At 42.3% G+C, this 18,070-nt stretch overlaps 2 protein-coding genes across 4 annotated transcripts in view; one reads left to right on the top strand and one right to left on the bottom strand.

Annotated features, from left to right (window-relative positions):
- Positions 1-7,347, top strand: rfc2 (replication factor C (activator 1) 2). The gene is made up of 11 exons (XM_088616308.1): positions 1-191; positions 696-765; positions 1,613-1,654; positions 2,255-2,361; positions 3,140-3,241; positions 3,629-3,729; positions 4,400-4,557; positions 5,115-5,180; positions 5,439-5,519; positions 6,083-6,196; positions 6,879-7,347. Exons 1-11 carry the CDS (start codon positions 79-81, stop codon positions 6,987-6,989), a joined length of 1,065 nt encoding a protein of 354 aa, XP_088472434.1. The 5' UTR covers positions 1-78; the 3' UTR covers positions 6,990-7,347.
- The window catches only part of LOC148643722 (linker for activation of T-cells family member 2), a 23,421-nt gene continuing 11,808 nt past the window's right edge, over positions 6,458-18,070 (bottom strand). The window contains exons 6-14 of one of the 3 annotated variants that reach the window (XM_088616318.1): positions 17,938-17,975; positions 17,592-17,640; positions 16,979-17,013; positions 16,198-16,239; positions 15,810-15,840; positions 14,406-14,461; positions 11,878-11,943; positions 10,410-10,496; positions 6,458-10,199 (exon numbers count right to left, since the gene is read on the bottom strand). In XM_088616318.1, coding sequence (XP_088472444.1) covers positions 10,159-10,199; positions 10,410-10,496; positions 11,878-11,943; positions 14,406-14,461; positions 15,810-15,840; positions 16,198-16,239; positions 16,979-17,013; positions 17,592-17,640; positions 17,938-17,975 — 445 coding nt within the window. In that variant the 3' untranslated portion in view covers positions 6,458-10,158. Of the gene's footprint in view, positions 10,200-10,409; positions 10,497-11,877; positions 11,944-14,405; positions 14,462-15,809; positions 15,841-16,197; positions 16,243-16,978; positions 17,014-17,591; positions 17,641-17,937; positions 17,976-18,070 lie in introns of all 3 variants that reach the window. The other 2 variants (XM_088616317.1, XM_088616319.1) reach the window with 2 other exon arrangements.

Raw genomic sequence — 18,070 nt, forward strand, 5'->3', positions numbered from 1 at the left:
CGTCACCGCCGCCGCGCGCTGCTTGGCTCCTGTCAGTGGCGGGAAGGTCCGGGTCCGGGTTGGCGTCGGTTTGCTGCAATGGAGGTGGATATGACGGCGACTGGAGCCGAGCGGATCGGCACGGAGGATACGCAGTCGAAGAGGGACCCGGCTGCGGGGAGAGGGTCGGGCATCGCGTACGAGCTGCCGTGGTAGGACAGCCGAGCGGTGATGTCGGGTCCTGTGCCCTGGGTGGGGGTTAGTGTAAGGCTACAGAGCAGGGCTCCGCGGACCTGTCCCTCAGCCTGTAGCACAGATCCGTTATTTTAGAGAAGCACGTTTTCTCCCGGAGTCGTTTCAGACCTGTGATTCCCAAACCTCTCCAGATTCGTTTTTTGTGTGGAGGTTTTTGAGCAGCTTGTCGTCAAAAGGTATACAGGAAGGTGGGAGCGTGTGGGCCGGTGGCGCTGTTGTGCTGCAGACAGGCTCTGGGGATGTCGGCTGCTGCTCATGAACTGGTCACCCTGTAGTGGGAGCTGAGGGAAGTCGAGTCACACAGTTCTCTGAGCACAACAGAATGACAAAGCCGGCTGTGTAATGGGGTGTGGGGGCTGTGATGTCTGTTACTTTGTGTGCCTGCCCAGGGTGAATCGTGCAGACTGCTTGCTGTGACCTGAACTGCAGTGAATTTTAAAAATGTGATTGTGTTTCCACAGGGTGGAGAAGTACCGGCCTCTGAAACTGAATGAAATAGTGGGGAATGAAGAGACTGTGAGCCGACTGGAGGTGCGTGTGGAGCAGCGCTCGTGGCCTCTATGGCAGAGCGACTCGCTGCATTTCTACAGTCTCACCCCAGACCGAAAGTGCATGACCCCCAGGTGCAGCCCCACTGCACAGCAGATCAGGGGAGAAGGGGGGCGTTAAGGAGGCTGTGTGAGCCCAGAGTGGACCTTCGTTTGACCTTTCTGATCTCTTTGGTCAAAATAGCTAGTTGATCTAGGGATCTAATTTGGACATTTTTGGAAGTAGTGGAGCTTAATAGCATTGCTGGGAAGTTTGATCCACACTCCCAAAAGCCTTTGAGTAAAGAAGTCCATCCTGAAAGTGAAGTTTCAAATTCACTTCACTTTCGGTCTTAAGCTGTGATCTTACAAACAGAGCTGTGAGATCTGTAATGACCAAGGAGTCAGGACCTCAGCGTACCGTCTCGTATCTGATGGCTGACCTCCCACAGCATATTATCCCTGGTCACCATACTGTTGATTTGCAAATTCTAGTCCAGAATAGCACCCACTGGTCCAAAAACCTAGTCTAAAGTCTTGCTTAGCTTCTGAGATCTGGCTGCAAGCTTTTAGTGCTGCTGTCACAGTTTCAAAGCTTAGTTATCTTCACAAGTAAATAAATTACAGTTAGAGGTGCCAGATGATGTTTTGTTTGAATGCGTGATCTTTTGGAATGCACAATTTTGAAAATAGCACTTAAGCTTAGTCCAGAAGAATCAGTGTCTAGCCATTAAAAGTGCAAGAGATGCATGCAAGGAAGGATAAATAATTTCAATACACCTGCATTTGCATGCTGAGATGTTGTTGACGATTTCAGAAACTGACCCAAAACTGAATCTTTTATTTTCTAGGTATTCGCGAGAGAAGGGAATGTGCCCAACATCATCATTGCAGTAAGCATGTGCTGGACAGTCAGACAATTTCAGCAGCTCATGGATTAGACTTGATGTTTTTTAAAGATATTGAAATTAAATTTGCATAGTAAAGTTTACTTGAGACAGTTTTATATGAGACCTCGGTGTCCATTTTGCAAAGCCCTGGAAAACAACAGAATTTTTCAGGACAAGTGGCTTGAAAGGCCAGACAGAGTGTGCAGGCTGTAGCTCTGTTTATATGTGGTGAATAATGCAATCATGGGTTTCTAACAGCCTGTATTTGAGCAGGAATTCCATTTAAGCAGTCTAACACTTTTATAAGTGTAACTTTTAAATAAGTGCAACAGCTTCTTTAACCCACATGACTTGTGCTGTTTTCCTATAAAGGAAAACTAAAAAAGTTAGCTTTGCTTTATAAGATAGTTATAATAGTATAAATATTTCTAATTAATCAAATAAGTGGTCATTTAGACCTGAGTGAAGCAACCCCAGGTTGGTACAGTGTCCAACAGTCACACCTCTGATGGGCTGGGATCCTGTCCTGGAAGCAGTCCCCCACGTTTCCAGGACAGGCTCTTCCCGGGAATCAGGGAGGGTGACGCCCCTATCTGCTCTCAGGGTCCCCCGGGAACCGGGAAGACCACCAGTATCCTGTGCCTGGCGCGAGCGCTGCTGGGGCCGGCCATGAAGGATGCAGTGCTGGAGCTCAACGCTTCCAACGACAGGTGAAGAGACACAGCTGCAGAGTCATCCAGACCGGGGCGAGGTTATAATTATTGAGATTTATTCAACAAATATATTAACCTTTGGCAACTCCTTAAACAGATCGGTTTATGACTTGATTTCAAATATGTCTGAAACTAAGCAATTTGTAGAGAAACATAGCAGAGCAAAGGATTTGTTGTAATACACTCACCTAAGAAATAAAGAGCAATCACAGTTCTCATATGTACTTCATAATTGCAGTTACTGGAGTCTCGAATTTGCATTTTAACTTAGGTTGATAGTCAAAATAAGAAGAGGCCATTTGGCCTATTTAGCCAAATTAGTACAGTAGTTGATTGATCCAAGATCTCATCCAGCTCTTTTTTAAAGAAGCCAAGGTATTGGCTTCAGTAACATACCTGGGCATCTTATTCCAGACTGCTACAACCCTTTGTGTAATCGTGAGCCTCCTGGTCATATTTACAAATGCTCCTCCTCGCAGTTTCCACTTATGTCCTGAGGTTCATGGTTCGGTTCGTGGTTCATTGACAATTTTGTTAACAGTAAATAAAGCACAGAAGTGTGAAAAGGTAAATGCAACAGCTGTCAAGCATTCTGTACTTTCTACAGATTTGGTACAGTTTAAAAACTGATAAATTTCCAAGCACCAGTAAAGGGACAAATGTATAAATCACTAAGGTGGTAGACCTATTCTGTAGATATAAAACAATATTATACTTGTTTTCCTCCTTAGAACTGAGTAAATGAAAACATTGTTGGCTAAATGTTTATCCACAGAGGCATTGATGTCGTACGGAATAAGATCAAGTTGTTTGCCCAGCAGAAGGTGACTCTCCCAAAAGGGCGACACAAGATCATCATCTTGGATGAAGCTGACAGGTAATGGAGCAGCACTGTCGCACCTGGATTTGAACCTGCAACTTTTTGATGAGGAGCTCAGAGCCCAAACCCCTGGTGGGCTGTGTAGTCTAATGGGAGGTACTTTTTCAGCTGTAATCCTTTTTGGCTCATGTTAGTCATCGTGAGATGGCCTGAGTGTCTCCAGAAGAGAAAGAAGAAGGTTTGTGTTTGTTTGCTGTGTATGGGCAGCCTGTCCACATACAGAAAAAGGAGGAATCCCACAGAAGCTACTAGATCTTCAAGCCTTGTACTAGGACTTCAGATTAATTTTTATCCTTTTAATTTGAAAAAAATCAGTTGCAGTTGCGCTTAATGTTTTTCATTTTCACATGACAAGAGTGAGAGAAGACTTTGTGTGTCTCCCAGCATGACAGACGGAGCCCAGCAGGCCTTGAGGCGGACCATGGAGATCTACTCCAAAACCACACGTTTCGCTTTAGCCTGTAACGCGTCTGACAAGATCATCGGTGAGAACCTGAGAGCAGCACCTGGCCTCTGCAGAAAAAACTAAAAGAAGACTCACCCTGCTGAACATGGGACACTTCTAAGGGCCGAGTAATCGCCAGTAAAAACACTTTCTAGGAGTGCAGGTTCAGTTTGGTGACGCTGCAGTTTTTCTATTTTATCAAGTACAGTTGACATTGGGAGAAGTGGTTACTGTAAATAACAGGTGTGAGTGATCAGCTGAATGAGAAAGGTGAGCTTAAATGTGATATAATTAGTCAGCTTTTGTGTTTTACATTTCAATGACTATGGCATATAATTTACAACATAGTCTCTTTGGGGTGATATGAGTCGGCTCCAAAGCCGTGTTTCAGTGTCAGCTGTGCAGGCACTTCTGACCTCCCATATAGACTCACTGGGGGCCAAAGTGGTTCAGACTTTGACAGTCAGCAGCGCGTGAAAGGTGCCCAATGCGTACACTGGGACAGCTTCTCCCAATGCAAATACAGAAGCAAAATCAATCAAAATCAAAGGCTGAGGATTTGGGGAATTGGCTGAGGATGGAATTATCTGATTGATCTGGGGTTCGCCAGCCTGCACTGAGCTCTCCTGCCCGCCCCTAATTCCTCTGCACTGTTAGTCCCATGTGTGATGGGCTGAGGGAGATGTGTTTCCTGTTCCTGTGCGCCCCAGAGCCCATCCAGTCCCGCTGCGCTGTGCTGCGCTACACCAAGCTGAGGGACGAGCAGATCATGATGCGGCTGATGGAGGTGGTGGAGCAGGAGGGGGTCCAGACCACTAACGACGGCCTGGAGGCCATTATCTTCACCGCGCAGGGCGACATGAGACAGGTGCCGTTCTGTGCTCCCAGCCAAACACAATGCAGTTGCGTTTTTGAGTTTTGTCTGAGTTTATTTTATTCAATTTCTATTACATTATTATCTATTATTTTGTAACCTTAATTTTGTGATTTTAATTCCCCCCCCCCCCCGAATTTCATTGCCAGCAACTACTGCTGCATGCTGTATTGTTGCATTTGATTGATTGATTGTGATTGATTGATGCAGGGGGCTTGAGTTCCTGCCATTTCAGGCCTGACCTCATATTGTCACATTGTTTTTTTATATTTATCAATGGACAAAGAAAATGAGTCTCATTCTGGGTGATGTTACATCATAAATTTAAATAAATATTGGGTTAAAATTAAAATATTTTCTCATGAACACCTAAATTCCGATTGACACGAGTTAAGAGATTCTCCAGCACTTTTTTTAAAGACGCTTCACCTTGAAGATGAACTCTGTCTTGTTCCCTAATCTTGTTTGTTTGCCGTGTTGCAGCAGCATCAAAAATGTCTGTGAGTACATGGTGTTATAAACACTGTTGCTCTTCTTTATTTTCTTAACAGGCGCTGAACAACTTGCAGTCTACAAATTCAGGGTTTGGGTTTGTCAACAGCGAAAATGTTTTTAAGGTAATTTAATTTGTTTTGGCCTCAGTTTTTTTATGCTGTTTTATGCTCCTCTTCCTTTCGCATACAGCATAAACCAAGATACCTGTAGAATGTCTTTCACCCTCTTTATTTTATAACTCCTCAGGATCTTTTTCAGTATTGCAGGGCTGTAGCTGTGTCAGAGAACCGTGTGTGAAGTGAGATGTGCAGGGATCGATGCTGTGCATGCAGTAACCCTTTGTCTTAAATTTACTGCTGTTCTGTTTCTGCTTCTTGAAGGTGTGTGATGAGCCCCACCCTCTCCTGGTGAAAGCCATGCTTGAGCACTGTGTTAATGCCAAAATTGATGAAGCCTACAAGGTACATCAGAGTAGTTGTTCTCACACTTTCCCTGCTGCTTTTTAGCATGAGGTGGCCGTATGTGTGGAATTGTGAGGAGTGGTTTAACTCATCTTGTTTCTCCTTAAAACTCCTGTACAACTTAGGTAGTAATGGGTTTAGCTCAGGGCACGTGCTGATCTGTGGCCCAGGTGTTTCTGGGTTGAGCATAGTCTGTGCATTAGCCCACTGTGGCAGCTGGAAGTGGGTGTGCCAGCCAGCCAGTCAGACAGGTCTTTGCTGCGGCGGGCATGCCTGGGACCTGATGTCCATGAGAGATGCTGGTCTTCCACTCGGTGCTGTGGGACAAGCAGCATGTTGACTGATGCATGGCTCTGGCGGGCGGGCATGTCAGAGGCACTTGTACCACACGGCGAGAATGAGGACCTGTGTACCAGTTTTGTAATTGCAGATAACAGACTGGGTGGATATTGCTACCTGAAAGCTGTCTCAAGAATGTCCACTGCTTATTAAAAAATATCAGCTGTATTCAGAAAAGTCATGCTTTTGTTGTGACTTTGAAAAGTCGTGTGTTCCGCCAATAGATTGTTGAGCAGCTGTGGGCGCTGGGCTACTCCCCTGAAGACATCATTGGAAACATATTCCGAGTCTGTAAAACCTTCCAGATGCCAGAGTATCTCAAGCTGGAGTTCATCAAGGTGAGCAGTTGCAATGGCCACCGTGTGACCAGCTGTCATGTTCTTCTAGGACTTAGTTCTACATTAGAACTTGGCTCACGTAGGTGAGGGATAGTCAAGACCTGTCAAAGCCTGACCGTGGAGTCTGTGGGTTCTAGTGCATCTGTAGGCTGATGTGTTAGTAAGAGATAACAAGCCCAGCTTGAGCTGCAGAATTCTTCAAAATCCTGCTCAAGCCTGGAAGAGATGCCTTTGAAGTGACAATAATAAGTGCTAACCAACTCTTTCTTTCCTTTATTCACACAGCTTATAAGTGAATAACAAAAATACCTCAGTGTACATTTATTCAAACCAATGCTCACTTCCACTGCTCACAGAAGTTATAGGTTCCTCTGTATTCAGGCATAAGAAGAGAACAAAGTATGAACTGACAGACCTAACTATACATTTGTTTTAAAGAGACAGTTTAATTAAAAGAAACGGGTAAAAAAGATACTAGTAAATATAACTTGTCACAGGCGGTCAGTGCTTCTGAACAGTTTAGGATAAAGCATCTTAGAACAGTACTGCTTGTTATTACCACCCTTTTGTTAGCAGAGACCGAAATCACCAGCTCCTCTGTTTTTGGAGTTAATTTGGAAAAGGCAGATGGAAATGACGCAGGTGTATGTAGGAAACTACAATGTCCCATCTTCTCGTCCAGGAGATCGGCTACACCCACATGAAGGTGGCCGAAGGAGTCAACTCTCTGCTTCAGTTGGCTGGGCTCTTGGGCCGACTGTGTGCCAAGACTGCTGCCCCCGATGTCAGCTGAGCCCACCCCTGCCCTTCCTGGAACAGGAATGGTTTCCCAGGTCACTAACAGGTCACCAGCAAGACCTGGTGTCTCTCGCTGGGCTCTCCCTTTGCTCTTGACCAGACACATTGACCGTGATAATCAGACTGCTTCTCATACACTCTGCCTGCAGAAAAAGACCGTCATAGCAATGGCCATATGTAGTTAACTCCCTTAGCTCTTTTTGAAGCTATAAATATTTCTGGATACATTTTTTTAGGACTTGAGATTTTGTATATATTCCATTGTTTTTCCATCATCCTTGTTTTGTAATAAATGTCTTATTAATGCATTTTGTTACATTAAAAAAAGCCATATGAAAGCAGTTGGAAATTGACCACCTGTGTTCCAGAGCAGTGTTAAAGTGAGTTTGTATGAAGACTGAGCATCTGACATCATGGGGGAGTGCAGTCTGCGTCTGCTGGACCTTTTCCCTGTGACTAAAAAGGAAATGACTACAAAGGGCGGGCTCAATTAAAATGTGTGCAATGTATTCTTTAAAAAAACAGGTCGCTCTGACCCATTTCAGAGCTTATTGTTTTAAAAGACATAAATCCCTGTTATATGAGAAGTTTTATGTAGCCTGATACCCCATTGTGAAAATTGCTGGGGAACAGAATGGAGCAACTGTAAGATACTGTTGAGATAAAAAATTAAGCCTTAATCAGATAAGTGATTCCGAGCTGCTATGATATAAAAATATACTATGTCTGCTAGTTGAAAGTTTGTCACACATTATTTGCTGAAAGAGCATGTAATGTTTTTTTAAACATAAAAAAACTCTAATATTAAATAACATTTACATCGTTCATACAATGCATGCATATTAGTAAAAACGTTATTACATGGGAAACAATGAGCTTAAAAAAGCTACATAGAGTCAGTTTGGTGTTGATATTGATACTTCAGTTTCAATGTGAGTGAGCAATATAGCATGGAAACGTAATAATGGAGTTGGAAGTATACAGACATTTTTTAACTTTAAGGAATACCCTGTTCTGACAGGCCAAAAGATGCAGGCCTTTCTCATTTTGAACAGAGGATACAGGAGAGCCAGATTCAAATATCCCAAATCCTCAAAGGCACGGCCAGTCAGGCCAGTGGATTTCTTCAGAATCAACAGTCAAGTGCAAACCAGATGGACAAGAGGAGATTGTGGAAGTGCATCTAAAACTTTGAACAGGAGGCACTTCTTTAGGTTACAGGGGGGAGGTTATCCAGTCCATCTAGCCTGTTTGGTCGAGAGTGGCTAATTGATCTTAGGATCTCATCCCCTTGTTTCTTGAAAGAAGTCAAGAGCATTGGCTTCAACCACATGGCTGGGGAGTTCCAGACTCCTACAGCCTTTTGCACAAAGAAGTACCTGCTGTTCCTGGTTTTAAATGCACTTCCTCATAGTTTCCACTTATGTCCACTGGTTTGTGTTTCACTGTTCATACTTAAAACAGCCACAAGGTTGCCTTTATAGGACCTTTGAGGTTTTTAGATCTCGGGTCCCACCATACTCTTCTCTATTGAAAACTGAAAATGTTCCTTCAGCCTGCTGGTATGAGGCTTGTGGGAGTCTGAAAAAAGCTGCACAAGCATGTTGTCAAAGCTGATAATGGGAGCAGATTTAAGAAAAGTCCAGATGAGACTATAAGATCTTTGCTGCTAGCAACCAAGTGATCTAGAGGGTATCTATCCTTTGTAATTTACTTTTAAGAAAGTAAAATTCAATGTTCTTAATGCTGATTGATACTTCCCAGAGTAAACACATTTTATTTACATTTTGTAAATTTCAGCCTTTTTAATGGAATGGAATGGCTTGGTTTAGGTGGTGTTTTTTTAACTATCATTTATTAAATATTATGTATATATTGACTATTAAATTGTAAGAATTATAATTGTTGCTAGTGGTACTGATTACATCACACTGGCGGCTTCAGATGTTCACATGGCAGTAGCTGTATATTTCAGTAAGAACGAGCTCCTGGTCCCTATCGGTGCTCTTCACCCACATCCACACACTCATTTCTATAGATCCCAGTGAATTACTTTAAAAATGTTCAGGAAGTAAAAAGAATTGAAGAGAAATATGAGGAACAGATGTTTAATTTTTAAAAAAAGTCCCAGATTTTGTTAAAAAAATGTTCTCATACTGCACTGGAAGCCCAGTGGTGTGGTAACTTAGTTCCATTTCCTCGTCCTGCATGTGATTCTGGTCACTGGTGTCTGTGACGTTTGCATTGCCTCCCCAATTTCTGTGCGTTCCAGTTACCTCTCCTCTTGCAAGGGCATCCTGGGGAGGATGGATTGGCTGTTCTGTTCCCCATGGCCCATGCTGTCTAGTGGGAGAGCAGCTATGTGCTCTCGGTCCTCCCTTGCGCCCCCTGCTGTTCAGTAGCCACTTGCTGTGGCCGACACCAGAATAAGCAGCTCAGGCCAAGGGTGGATCTTCTCAGTCTTCAGTATACAGTAGATGCTGTCTTGAGTTTTACAGAGCAGCACTGAAGTCACTCCCTTGCGTATTCAACACAGAGATGTGCAACACACTGATTGGTACAGCATGAGCACAGTGCAGTAGGTAAGTTAGGAATCAAGGGATTTTTTTTTTACGAGGATGGGCTGTGGTTCACTCTTCTCAATATATTAATATATTAGGGCTATTCCTCTCACTGGTACTGAAAAGGGCTTGAATGATTAACAGGTTTGCAGTGATTCTCAGTTTTGTCTATTTAAAAAAAATCCAAGCAAAAATATAAATTAAGCAGCATGGAAAATAAGATTAATTCAAAAGCACTAAATAACAGGACAAGTATTGGTTGATCAATATTGAACTGTGCTTCAGGGAGGCCCTTGTATTTACAGGTCTATGCCACTAGGGGTCTACACATGGCATAAAGACAAGCTGCCTGTTTTCACTAGCAAGTTATAGCTCCTTAGCTGGATAGTTATTGGTTTTTAATTTAGGGCCTCCATATCTCCTTGTATGTTACTATGCAAGTCTATAAGTAACACAATCCCCATCCCCTTCACATTTCAGTTTAGTTACATGGTGAGCTCCGTGTGGACCGGTGCTTGTCCGTTCTCCGAGTCCTTCCCTGTTTCCATGAACTTAGGATCCCTGTGCGGCTTCCGTGGTGTCAGAACTCGGGCTGCTTGTCCTTCAGGGTTTTACTACTAGGGCATTGACATAGTCGGGTTCATCTGTGGTGCACGAAGAGGTACACAGAACGGCAAATCAGTTTTTGCACATGGTTCTTAAACACCTTGTGGTGCCATAGGAGTTTGTGTCTATTAGTCCACAGTTAATGATGAAAGATCAATGATATATAGATTGTATATAATATATATGGTACTAGCTCTGTAAAACATTCAGTGAAAGAGCTGGGCAAAGCTATAAGGAAAACAGCCTACCTCCTTCTTCATCAGCGCTGGGTGCTGCTGAACACCTTCTCCTTTTTACAGTTTGCAGGAATGTGCTGTTTTCGTAGTCTGAGCCATCTGAGATTGAAAAGAATGCCATGTTTGAAATCCCCAAAGCTGACACTTTGTGAGTAACTGCAGATGTGTATTTGTAAGAAGGCTCGATCTTAGTAACTCCCTGTTTCGCTTGTCCTTGAAACAAGACTCAGCACGTAACATACTATACGTGCAACTAAAAATACATTATTGTCCCGCCACCTTTTTTCCAGAAATTGCTAAATCAGCTTTAAAAAAACACAAACGTTTTAATTTTAAGAACCCTTAAACATGCGGAAATCCTTAAAAACAGCCTTTGCAATTTCAAGACAAGTATGTGCAAAGTTACAAATGTTTCTGATTCATTGTGAGCACCAGAGACACAAGAAGACACAATTTGAAAAAGAGTTCAGCTGAAGTGTAAAATGAGTATTTTGGTTTGCATTGTGATGGTTACTGCAGGGGTGGAGGTAGGATACAGGAGATGTTTGTGAGGAAGACAAGGTGATCATGTACAGTATTACTAATGTTGTAGGTGAGAAAGTGACGTCAACAGTGACTGCAAATTACTGTCAGGAGAGTCTGATTGAACTTGCCTGTTGTCATCCCCCTGAACTTTTGTTATAAACTTCATTTGGTTTCATTTTTTACAGGTAACATAGTGAACTTCTACTATAGACATGCATGTCTGGTGAACTGCAACTACTGATTTAGAATAATCTGATCCCTGCAGGGTCTGATGTATGTTCAGCTGTTACATCTTGTATCAATGCATGAGAAAGAGCCTTTTAATAGTTTCAGAGAGGGACAAATCTCACTGCAGCGGCAGGATTCTTTAGGTTCTTTGCCTTCTGTATGAAATCAATATGTTTGTGGTTTTCTTAAATGTAAGTGTGAAAGATAGTCTTGCTGTACAGTTTTCCTCCGCAAGTATTTGCTGTTTTTTTCCTGTTAGTTAGGTGGTCTGTGGTTGTAAAAACATTCATCCATCCATCTTCTAACCTCCAAGAGGATAACATTTTCCGATTAATACAAATTTAAGGAAAATGCTTTTAATAAGTAGCTAACAGAGTAACTATAGAGTAACATGGATATACTGTATATCACAGCTGATGTTTGTTAAAACTATTTTTTTAAACCAATATTCCCTTACACACGTAACTTGTAACTGCAATAGATCACTTGAAGTTACTCAAAGGAACATTCTTCAGCACTGGCAAGGACACTGGTGCTTATTTTATTCTGCCAGGGCAGAATATGTTTATATGTGAATATGTCTATGTTTTCCAGTACTTATTGGTGCTTCTCCAAGGTTAGGTGCAATTCAGACAGGTTCAAGAACAGGCCGGTTCTCCCTGCTGCTGTCTTCTCTGTGTGTATAACCCCAGCCCCAGAGAAGGAAACTTTAATGGAAGTAACTCACCTGAGTCCTGACTGGTGGTTTTCTCTGTGGTGGGAAACACGTTTTCATATGAATTGCTATCAGCATCTGCAAGGAAAATAACCAAAAATAAACCGGAGACGAAGGTGGACTTTAAGATCCCAAGCTGTAAAACAACCCTGTTGGATTTGAGTTGGCATTTTTAGCAATATTAGAAAAATATTTTCATGTATAGCTTGATGTCAAGGCAGAACACTGGCAGATATCAAGAATTGTAATCCCATATCAAGGTGGCCAAACTGTCTTTCAACACTCTTTCTCTCACAGGGAACACATAGACACACACTCACACCAGGGCCAGTTTTCCCAGAAGCCAGTTAACTTACCAGCATGTCTTTGGACTGTGGGAGGAGACCCATGTGATCATGGGTAGAACATACAGGCTCCACACAGACAGCACCCCAGGTCCAGAACTGAACCCAGGGCTCAGCGCTGTGAGGCAGCTTTGCTGAATATTGTGCCACCACACTACCCACAGCTATATACAGTCTTGTTTTAAGACATAGCTGCTGCTGCTGATAAAATATTTTTCCTTGTCATGTTCTGTGCTTTTCATATGGATCCTAAACACTGGGTCAATTTGACCAAATCTTCACATATTCTTTTGGCTTCAGTTGAATTCAGTGACAAAGGAGCTGATCAACGCTGCTTGTCTGTGGACACGCGTCCGTGTGCACGCTGTGTACTGTATGTGCATATTAAAGAGAAATGACATTAAGCAAAACTGTACCATTAAATACGTTAAGAGTTTCACACCCTACCAGTCCGATCTCTTTTTTTGTGATGTCAAAAAAATCAGAAAGACCAAACTGCTGTTTAGCGATGTGCAGTGTGTGTAGCTTTCATGTGGGTTTTCAGTGCTGAGCTGCAGCTCAGGCTCATAGCCTTTCTGCCACTTTCATTATCACCTGTGGCTTTTGGAGAGTTAGAGCTCTGGTCTGGGGGAGTGATATTTCTCACCTTTGCCTGGACTGAAGAAACCAAAAGGATGTCATCTGATCTGTCCTAATTGTTTTCTTGAGCATTAGGTTGCAATGTTAGACAAGATGAGGAGGTAGGGAGGCTTATACTCAGTATAGGCAAGCAGAATTATACAAATCAGCCTCTGCAAACAGGAATCTTAAAGAATTTGTTGTAAATTAAACTTTTTATTCAAAATTAATTTGACTTGTGCAACAGTCCAGAACGGCGTGCACTCTATTGCATTTCTCCAGATGTTTTCTTTGTTGCAGCTGGGTGGTAGGGCATGCTATTTGCATGGGACGTGCGGTCAGGCACGGCCTTGACCACGGTTTGCAGTTCTGAGGGCTCTTCAGAGCCCTGGGTCACAGGGTTCCCTCTGGAAGGTGCAGGAAAACCCCCTTTTAGAAAACGTGGATCACTAATTATTTCTTGTTCTGCTCTCCTTTGAGATTGTCATATGGAAAACCCTGTAGAAGAAGGCACTGGTCTGAGTAATTAGCACTGAGAATGAAGTTCCATGTGGAGCCTATCCCGATGCCCCTTTCCCTCCTCTCCCTCTGAGTGGTAATGACTCAGTCAGAGCAGGAGTGTCTCATACAGATCCATTTCCATTAGCAGGTGGTTCACTGCCTCCCACCAGCCAGTGTGGAGTCCCCAGTGCTGGTTCTCTTGAGTTGGCTCAGATACATACTCACACAGGTGAGAAAGAGGCAATGCAGGCGGCTCCCCTGACCTGCCTATCGTCTATTAACACGTCACAGGCCGCTCAGACACTGCGTGCCAGCACCCTGCAGGGGGCGCTGTGTCCGAGAGCCAAGAGAGCCCTGACCCACTTAATCTCACCCCTCCCCTCGGCGGCACTCCGCCAACCGCGAGCTCCCGCTGGGGGAATCACATGACCCAGACTTGAACTCACAACACACGGCCACAGATCACCTTTACCAGCTGAGCCACTGGAGAGGCCCCAAGAAAATGATTCTGGAAGTATTTCAAGCAAATCAGTAAATACACAGATGACTCTTGATGACAGGACAAATGTCTTATCCTATCCAGTGTCCTTTTCATACCCTCCCTGCTGTGTTTGTGTATGTACACCATTATTAGTTACTAAGCACTACTCAGAATATTTCAGAATGTCATAGAAGCAAAGAACATTACAGCTGTCAGTTTAGCTGAATTTGGCTTTGGAAAAGTGCCAGTGATTTGATTTGGACTTAGGCATTGGAGTGTTTTAATGGAATATTTTTTTGTCTTTGTGAAATATCTCTGGATACATTTTCTGTCTTTTTTTATTTATATCAGATCTATTTTACTTTTAGACTGTTTCTAAGAAAAATGACTTTGATACAGCTATGAATCCATTAGACCGAAGGCATCCATCCAGTCAGTTATACAAGAACATTCATCGGTTAGTGGTACAGTGGATGTATCGATGAAGCCATACATTTGTTATGCTGAATGATATCGCATCACTCTGAATGTTTCATTCTCAGAAGAATCACAGAATTCTGGGGAAGTTCAGTTTGTCTCATCCAAGTGTTACTTACCTTTCTCCGAGGTCTTTAGTATGCAGTTTTGATATGGTGATCCTGCAATTGGATCCCTGTAAAACAGCATTAAAGTATTACACTTAACTAAGTAGCAAGAGTCACATAGTGGTGAGGTGATTAATTCTGCTGCCCTGCCTTTCTTGGGTCCAGGGTTTGAGTCTAGACTGTGCCTCTGTCTGTGTGGTGTTTGCGTGTTCTCCCCAGGCTTTCTCCCTCCTCCCAAAGACATGCTGGCAGCCTGACTGGTGTCTCTAAATTGTTTGTATGTGTGTCCTCTGAGTGGCTGGTGTCCCACTTAGGGTGCAGTCCTGCCTTCTGGTGGCTGAACAATAGTTTATACACCAGATTGTGGTCAATGCTCTTGGCTTTGATACAACATCAAATTCAGTTGTTTGGTCATATTCTAGTAACGATGAAATGAGAAGATAAATATAAAAGTAGTGCATATCTAACTACTTTAACTTTAACTCGCCTGGCTGAGGAAGTGACAGCTCTGGCCAAAGACCAGTGCTGCCACAACCTCCCCTCACCCCTGAGGAATGAACTAGGGAGGCAGCTGCAGGGATGAAGTTGGGGTGGAAGGTGGATTTCTAGAAGAGATGTTCACATAGTTCTGTGCAGCCAGGGACCATTTATACATTGAAGAGTGAAATCAGAATTTGACCTCCCTTTGAACTTTTAAATAAACACCTTTTAATCAACCTGTCTTATAATATGGGTGTTTCAATGAAATCTTCATAGAAATCATAATGCATGTTCCTGAAGTACCTTTATAAAATACCTCACTGTCAGTTAGCATTAAGAGATTACAGAGTATATTTAAGATGGTGTAATAACTGCAAAAATCTCCATAGCAAAATGTTGCAGGGTGTAACTTCCACCCTGCATTTATCCTTGCGAATTCCAGACTTTAGGTGCACAAAGGGTCAGTTAGGTTTTTGCTTTAATCAGTTGAGGCATATTCTTATGTGACAGTGGAAATATCATTGCATAGCCATTCACGGTGCAGTGCATTAGCCTCTACAACAGCCATGCATGGAGCGGAGATAAGGTAAATCTGAACATGACTCAATAGCAGGTATTGCAAACGCGAGCAGAGCATGAGGCGTGACTACGCCCTAAATGTCATCTCAATCTGCTTTCTCTCTAAAGGGCAAATAGCTCAGCCTACGCATTTCCGCCCCTTCAACAGGTCTCCGTCTTGTCAAACATTTTGGACTTCAGCTCTCTTATTGCAATTCTGAAAATCAGGCATTGGAGCCAGCGTCAGAGTGAGCTGAAGTCCAGTGTCCCAGGGCACTTCTGTACAGCACACTAAACCAGCTCGGGTCCTCAGGGCAGGACTCTGCAAGCTGTTGGCAAGGTGAAAGGGGTTTTATCAAGAAAACCTGAAATACTTACACATACATTGGTTCACAGCCCTCTTTTGCCACTGAAAGTAAAGTAAAAACAGAGTTTTTTAGTGTTTGATCTAGGTTTAGGCTATGCCTTGTCACATGTGAGTCCCCAGGAGATTCTCCATTCCCAAACCCACACGGTGACAACGCAAGCTGTAACAAAGACATGATTGTGGAGTGACTGCTGTTCCTGTTTGGTGTGGACATCAGATACTTCGCACAAGAGGATCTTGTACAGAAGCAAAGTTCGTTTGCTCCCAAAATGAAAAAGGAGCACTGAAACAATCAGAATTCTAAAAAAACAAACATAAGCTCAAAGAAGCTACATGTTTGTGTCCTATGCTTATTTTCAACCTGTCTTATGTTTGCCAACATAAGAAAATTTGACTTACAGATGGGGACATTTTGATATTTTGAGTGTTCTCCATTGACTACTGCTGAAATAAAGAAGATCAAAATTACATAAGTAAGAAAGGAAATTACATTAAAACTGAAAGGGCTGAACAAGTCTCATGGGCAGGAGTCTCAAACTTCCTGAAGCACTGAGTTCAGTCGTAGATCGAAACGGCAAAGTTTCTATTTAAATTGCTTGTGCTCGTTTCAGAATGAACTCGTTAAGAAACATTTGGCCTTCTATTGAAAGGCTTAATGAATATTACAACAGGGATTGTCAACAGTTTTATGAAAGCCTTTTTAATGATGGTTTATGCATAAAAAGAAAACAAAAACATATATACAGTATATAATGCAAAATGCATAATAGATCCCCAGTCTAAATATTAAATAACCCATTAGACACTTGAACAGACGTGAATACAAACCTTGCGTAATAAGCCTACTTAAGCGTGTAATAAGTAGTGCATAATCCAGATTTTGTTATGCTCTATTGATGTTATCAATCAGACAGAATGTGCATTTATTCATAAAGAGAAAAACAGTTTTTCTTATTAATAATAGGTTCCATTTACATTTTCTAAATATATGTTTGTACATACAGTATACTTTACTGGAACAGCAGAGATGCATCTTTGGCCCCTAATTTGAGAATTTGAAAAAACTTTATTTGAGAAAATGTATAAAACATCTGCAATTGTTTAATGGCAGTTTTAAATAAGGCAGATTTCAAGCATGTCATTTCACAGTGAATGTTTTAGACAGGTCAGCAGTGCTTACCTTGGGCATCCTGCTCAATCTCCAGTTGAGATTCCCTACAAAAACAAATATCATGTTTTACACACAAAGCATATATACTATACCTATACAAAGTCTACACACCCTTGTTGTAAAGAAACACATTTTGTGGCCTAACATCCTGAAATCAAGACACATTACATCAGAATGTATTTCACCTTTATTTACACATTGTAACACACCTCCTCCAAGTGGAAAATAAAAGCTCAAACATTCTGAAAAGTAATTACATTGGAAAACCTAGAAAAATGGGTTAGATACATGTACTGTAACAGCAATTGTAAATTAGCTCTGGTGTAACAAACAAATCAGACATCAAGCTTATTAGCCTCCACGTGTGTCCACCCTGTAGTGATTCTGATGTTTCAGAATAAAATCAGCTGTTCTGTAGGTCTGGATCTCAACTATGGGCAATAAGGAAAGGACACAAGTACTGTTGCCACCTAAAAGACTCAGGTGGTTTATTCAGTAAGCAGATATTGTTTTAGCATTTTAAATCGTTTTTAAATGGTACAGAATGTTATACAGTTTACTATACTGTGAGTCAGCAAGAACAAACTCCAAAACTCACTTTTGGACACAGATCTGTACTTACTCTGGGGGTAAAGGGGGCGGCGCTCTGACAATCTGATTGGGCCGTGTCACTGGAGAGAGAACAAACAAGTAAGGAAACCTCATCAGCACAAGGCTGCTCCTGTTTGAAAAGCTGCTACTGCATCTCAAATACCTTTAGCATCATTGTAAGGGTTTGGCCCAGTATTACAAAGAAATAGGAGAACTGAGTTGAACAATAAGAAAAAAAGAATCCTGACTGTTAAATCCTTCTTGCGCATTTTATATGAAACAATGAAATATCAGGCTATGCTCAGCTGCTGTTGGTGTTAGCTCAGTTATTTGTCATCACAGTACAAATTAAAGTGGGCCAAAATAAAACCACTCACCTGTTTTAGAGCGAATGACAGTGAATCCCCTATCTTCACTGTAGTTAGAAGAGAAAGTAAAATTAAGAAGTTGGAATATTAGGGTATTTATTAAATAACATGTTGCACAAGAGATAAGATCATCATTGTGGTC

This window comes from Lepisosteus platostomus, chromosome 22 (genome assembly GCF_059453375.1).
Source record: "Lepisosteus platostomus isolate fLepPlt1 chromosome 22, fLepPlt1.hap1, whole genome shotgun sequence".
NCBI classification, from domain to species: Eukaryota; Metazoa; Chordata; class Actinopteri; order Semionotiformes; family Lepisosteidae; genus Lepisosteus; species Lepisosteus platostomus.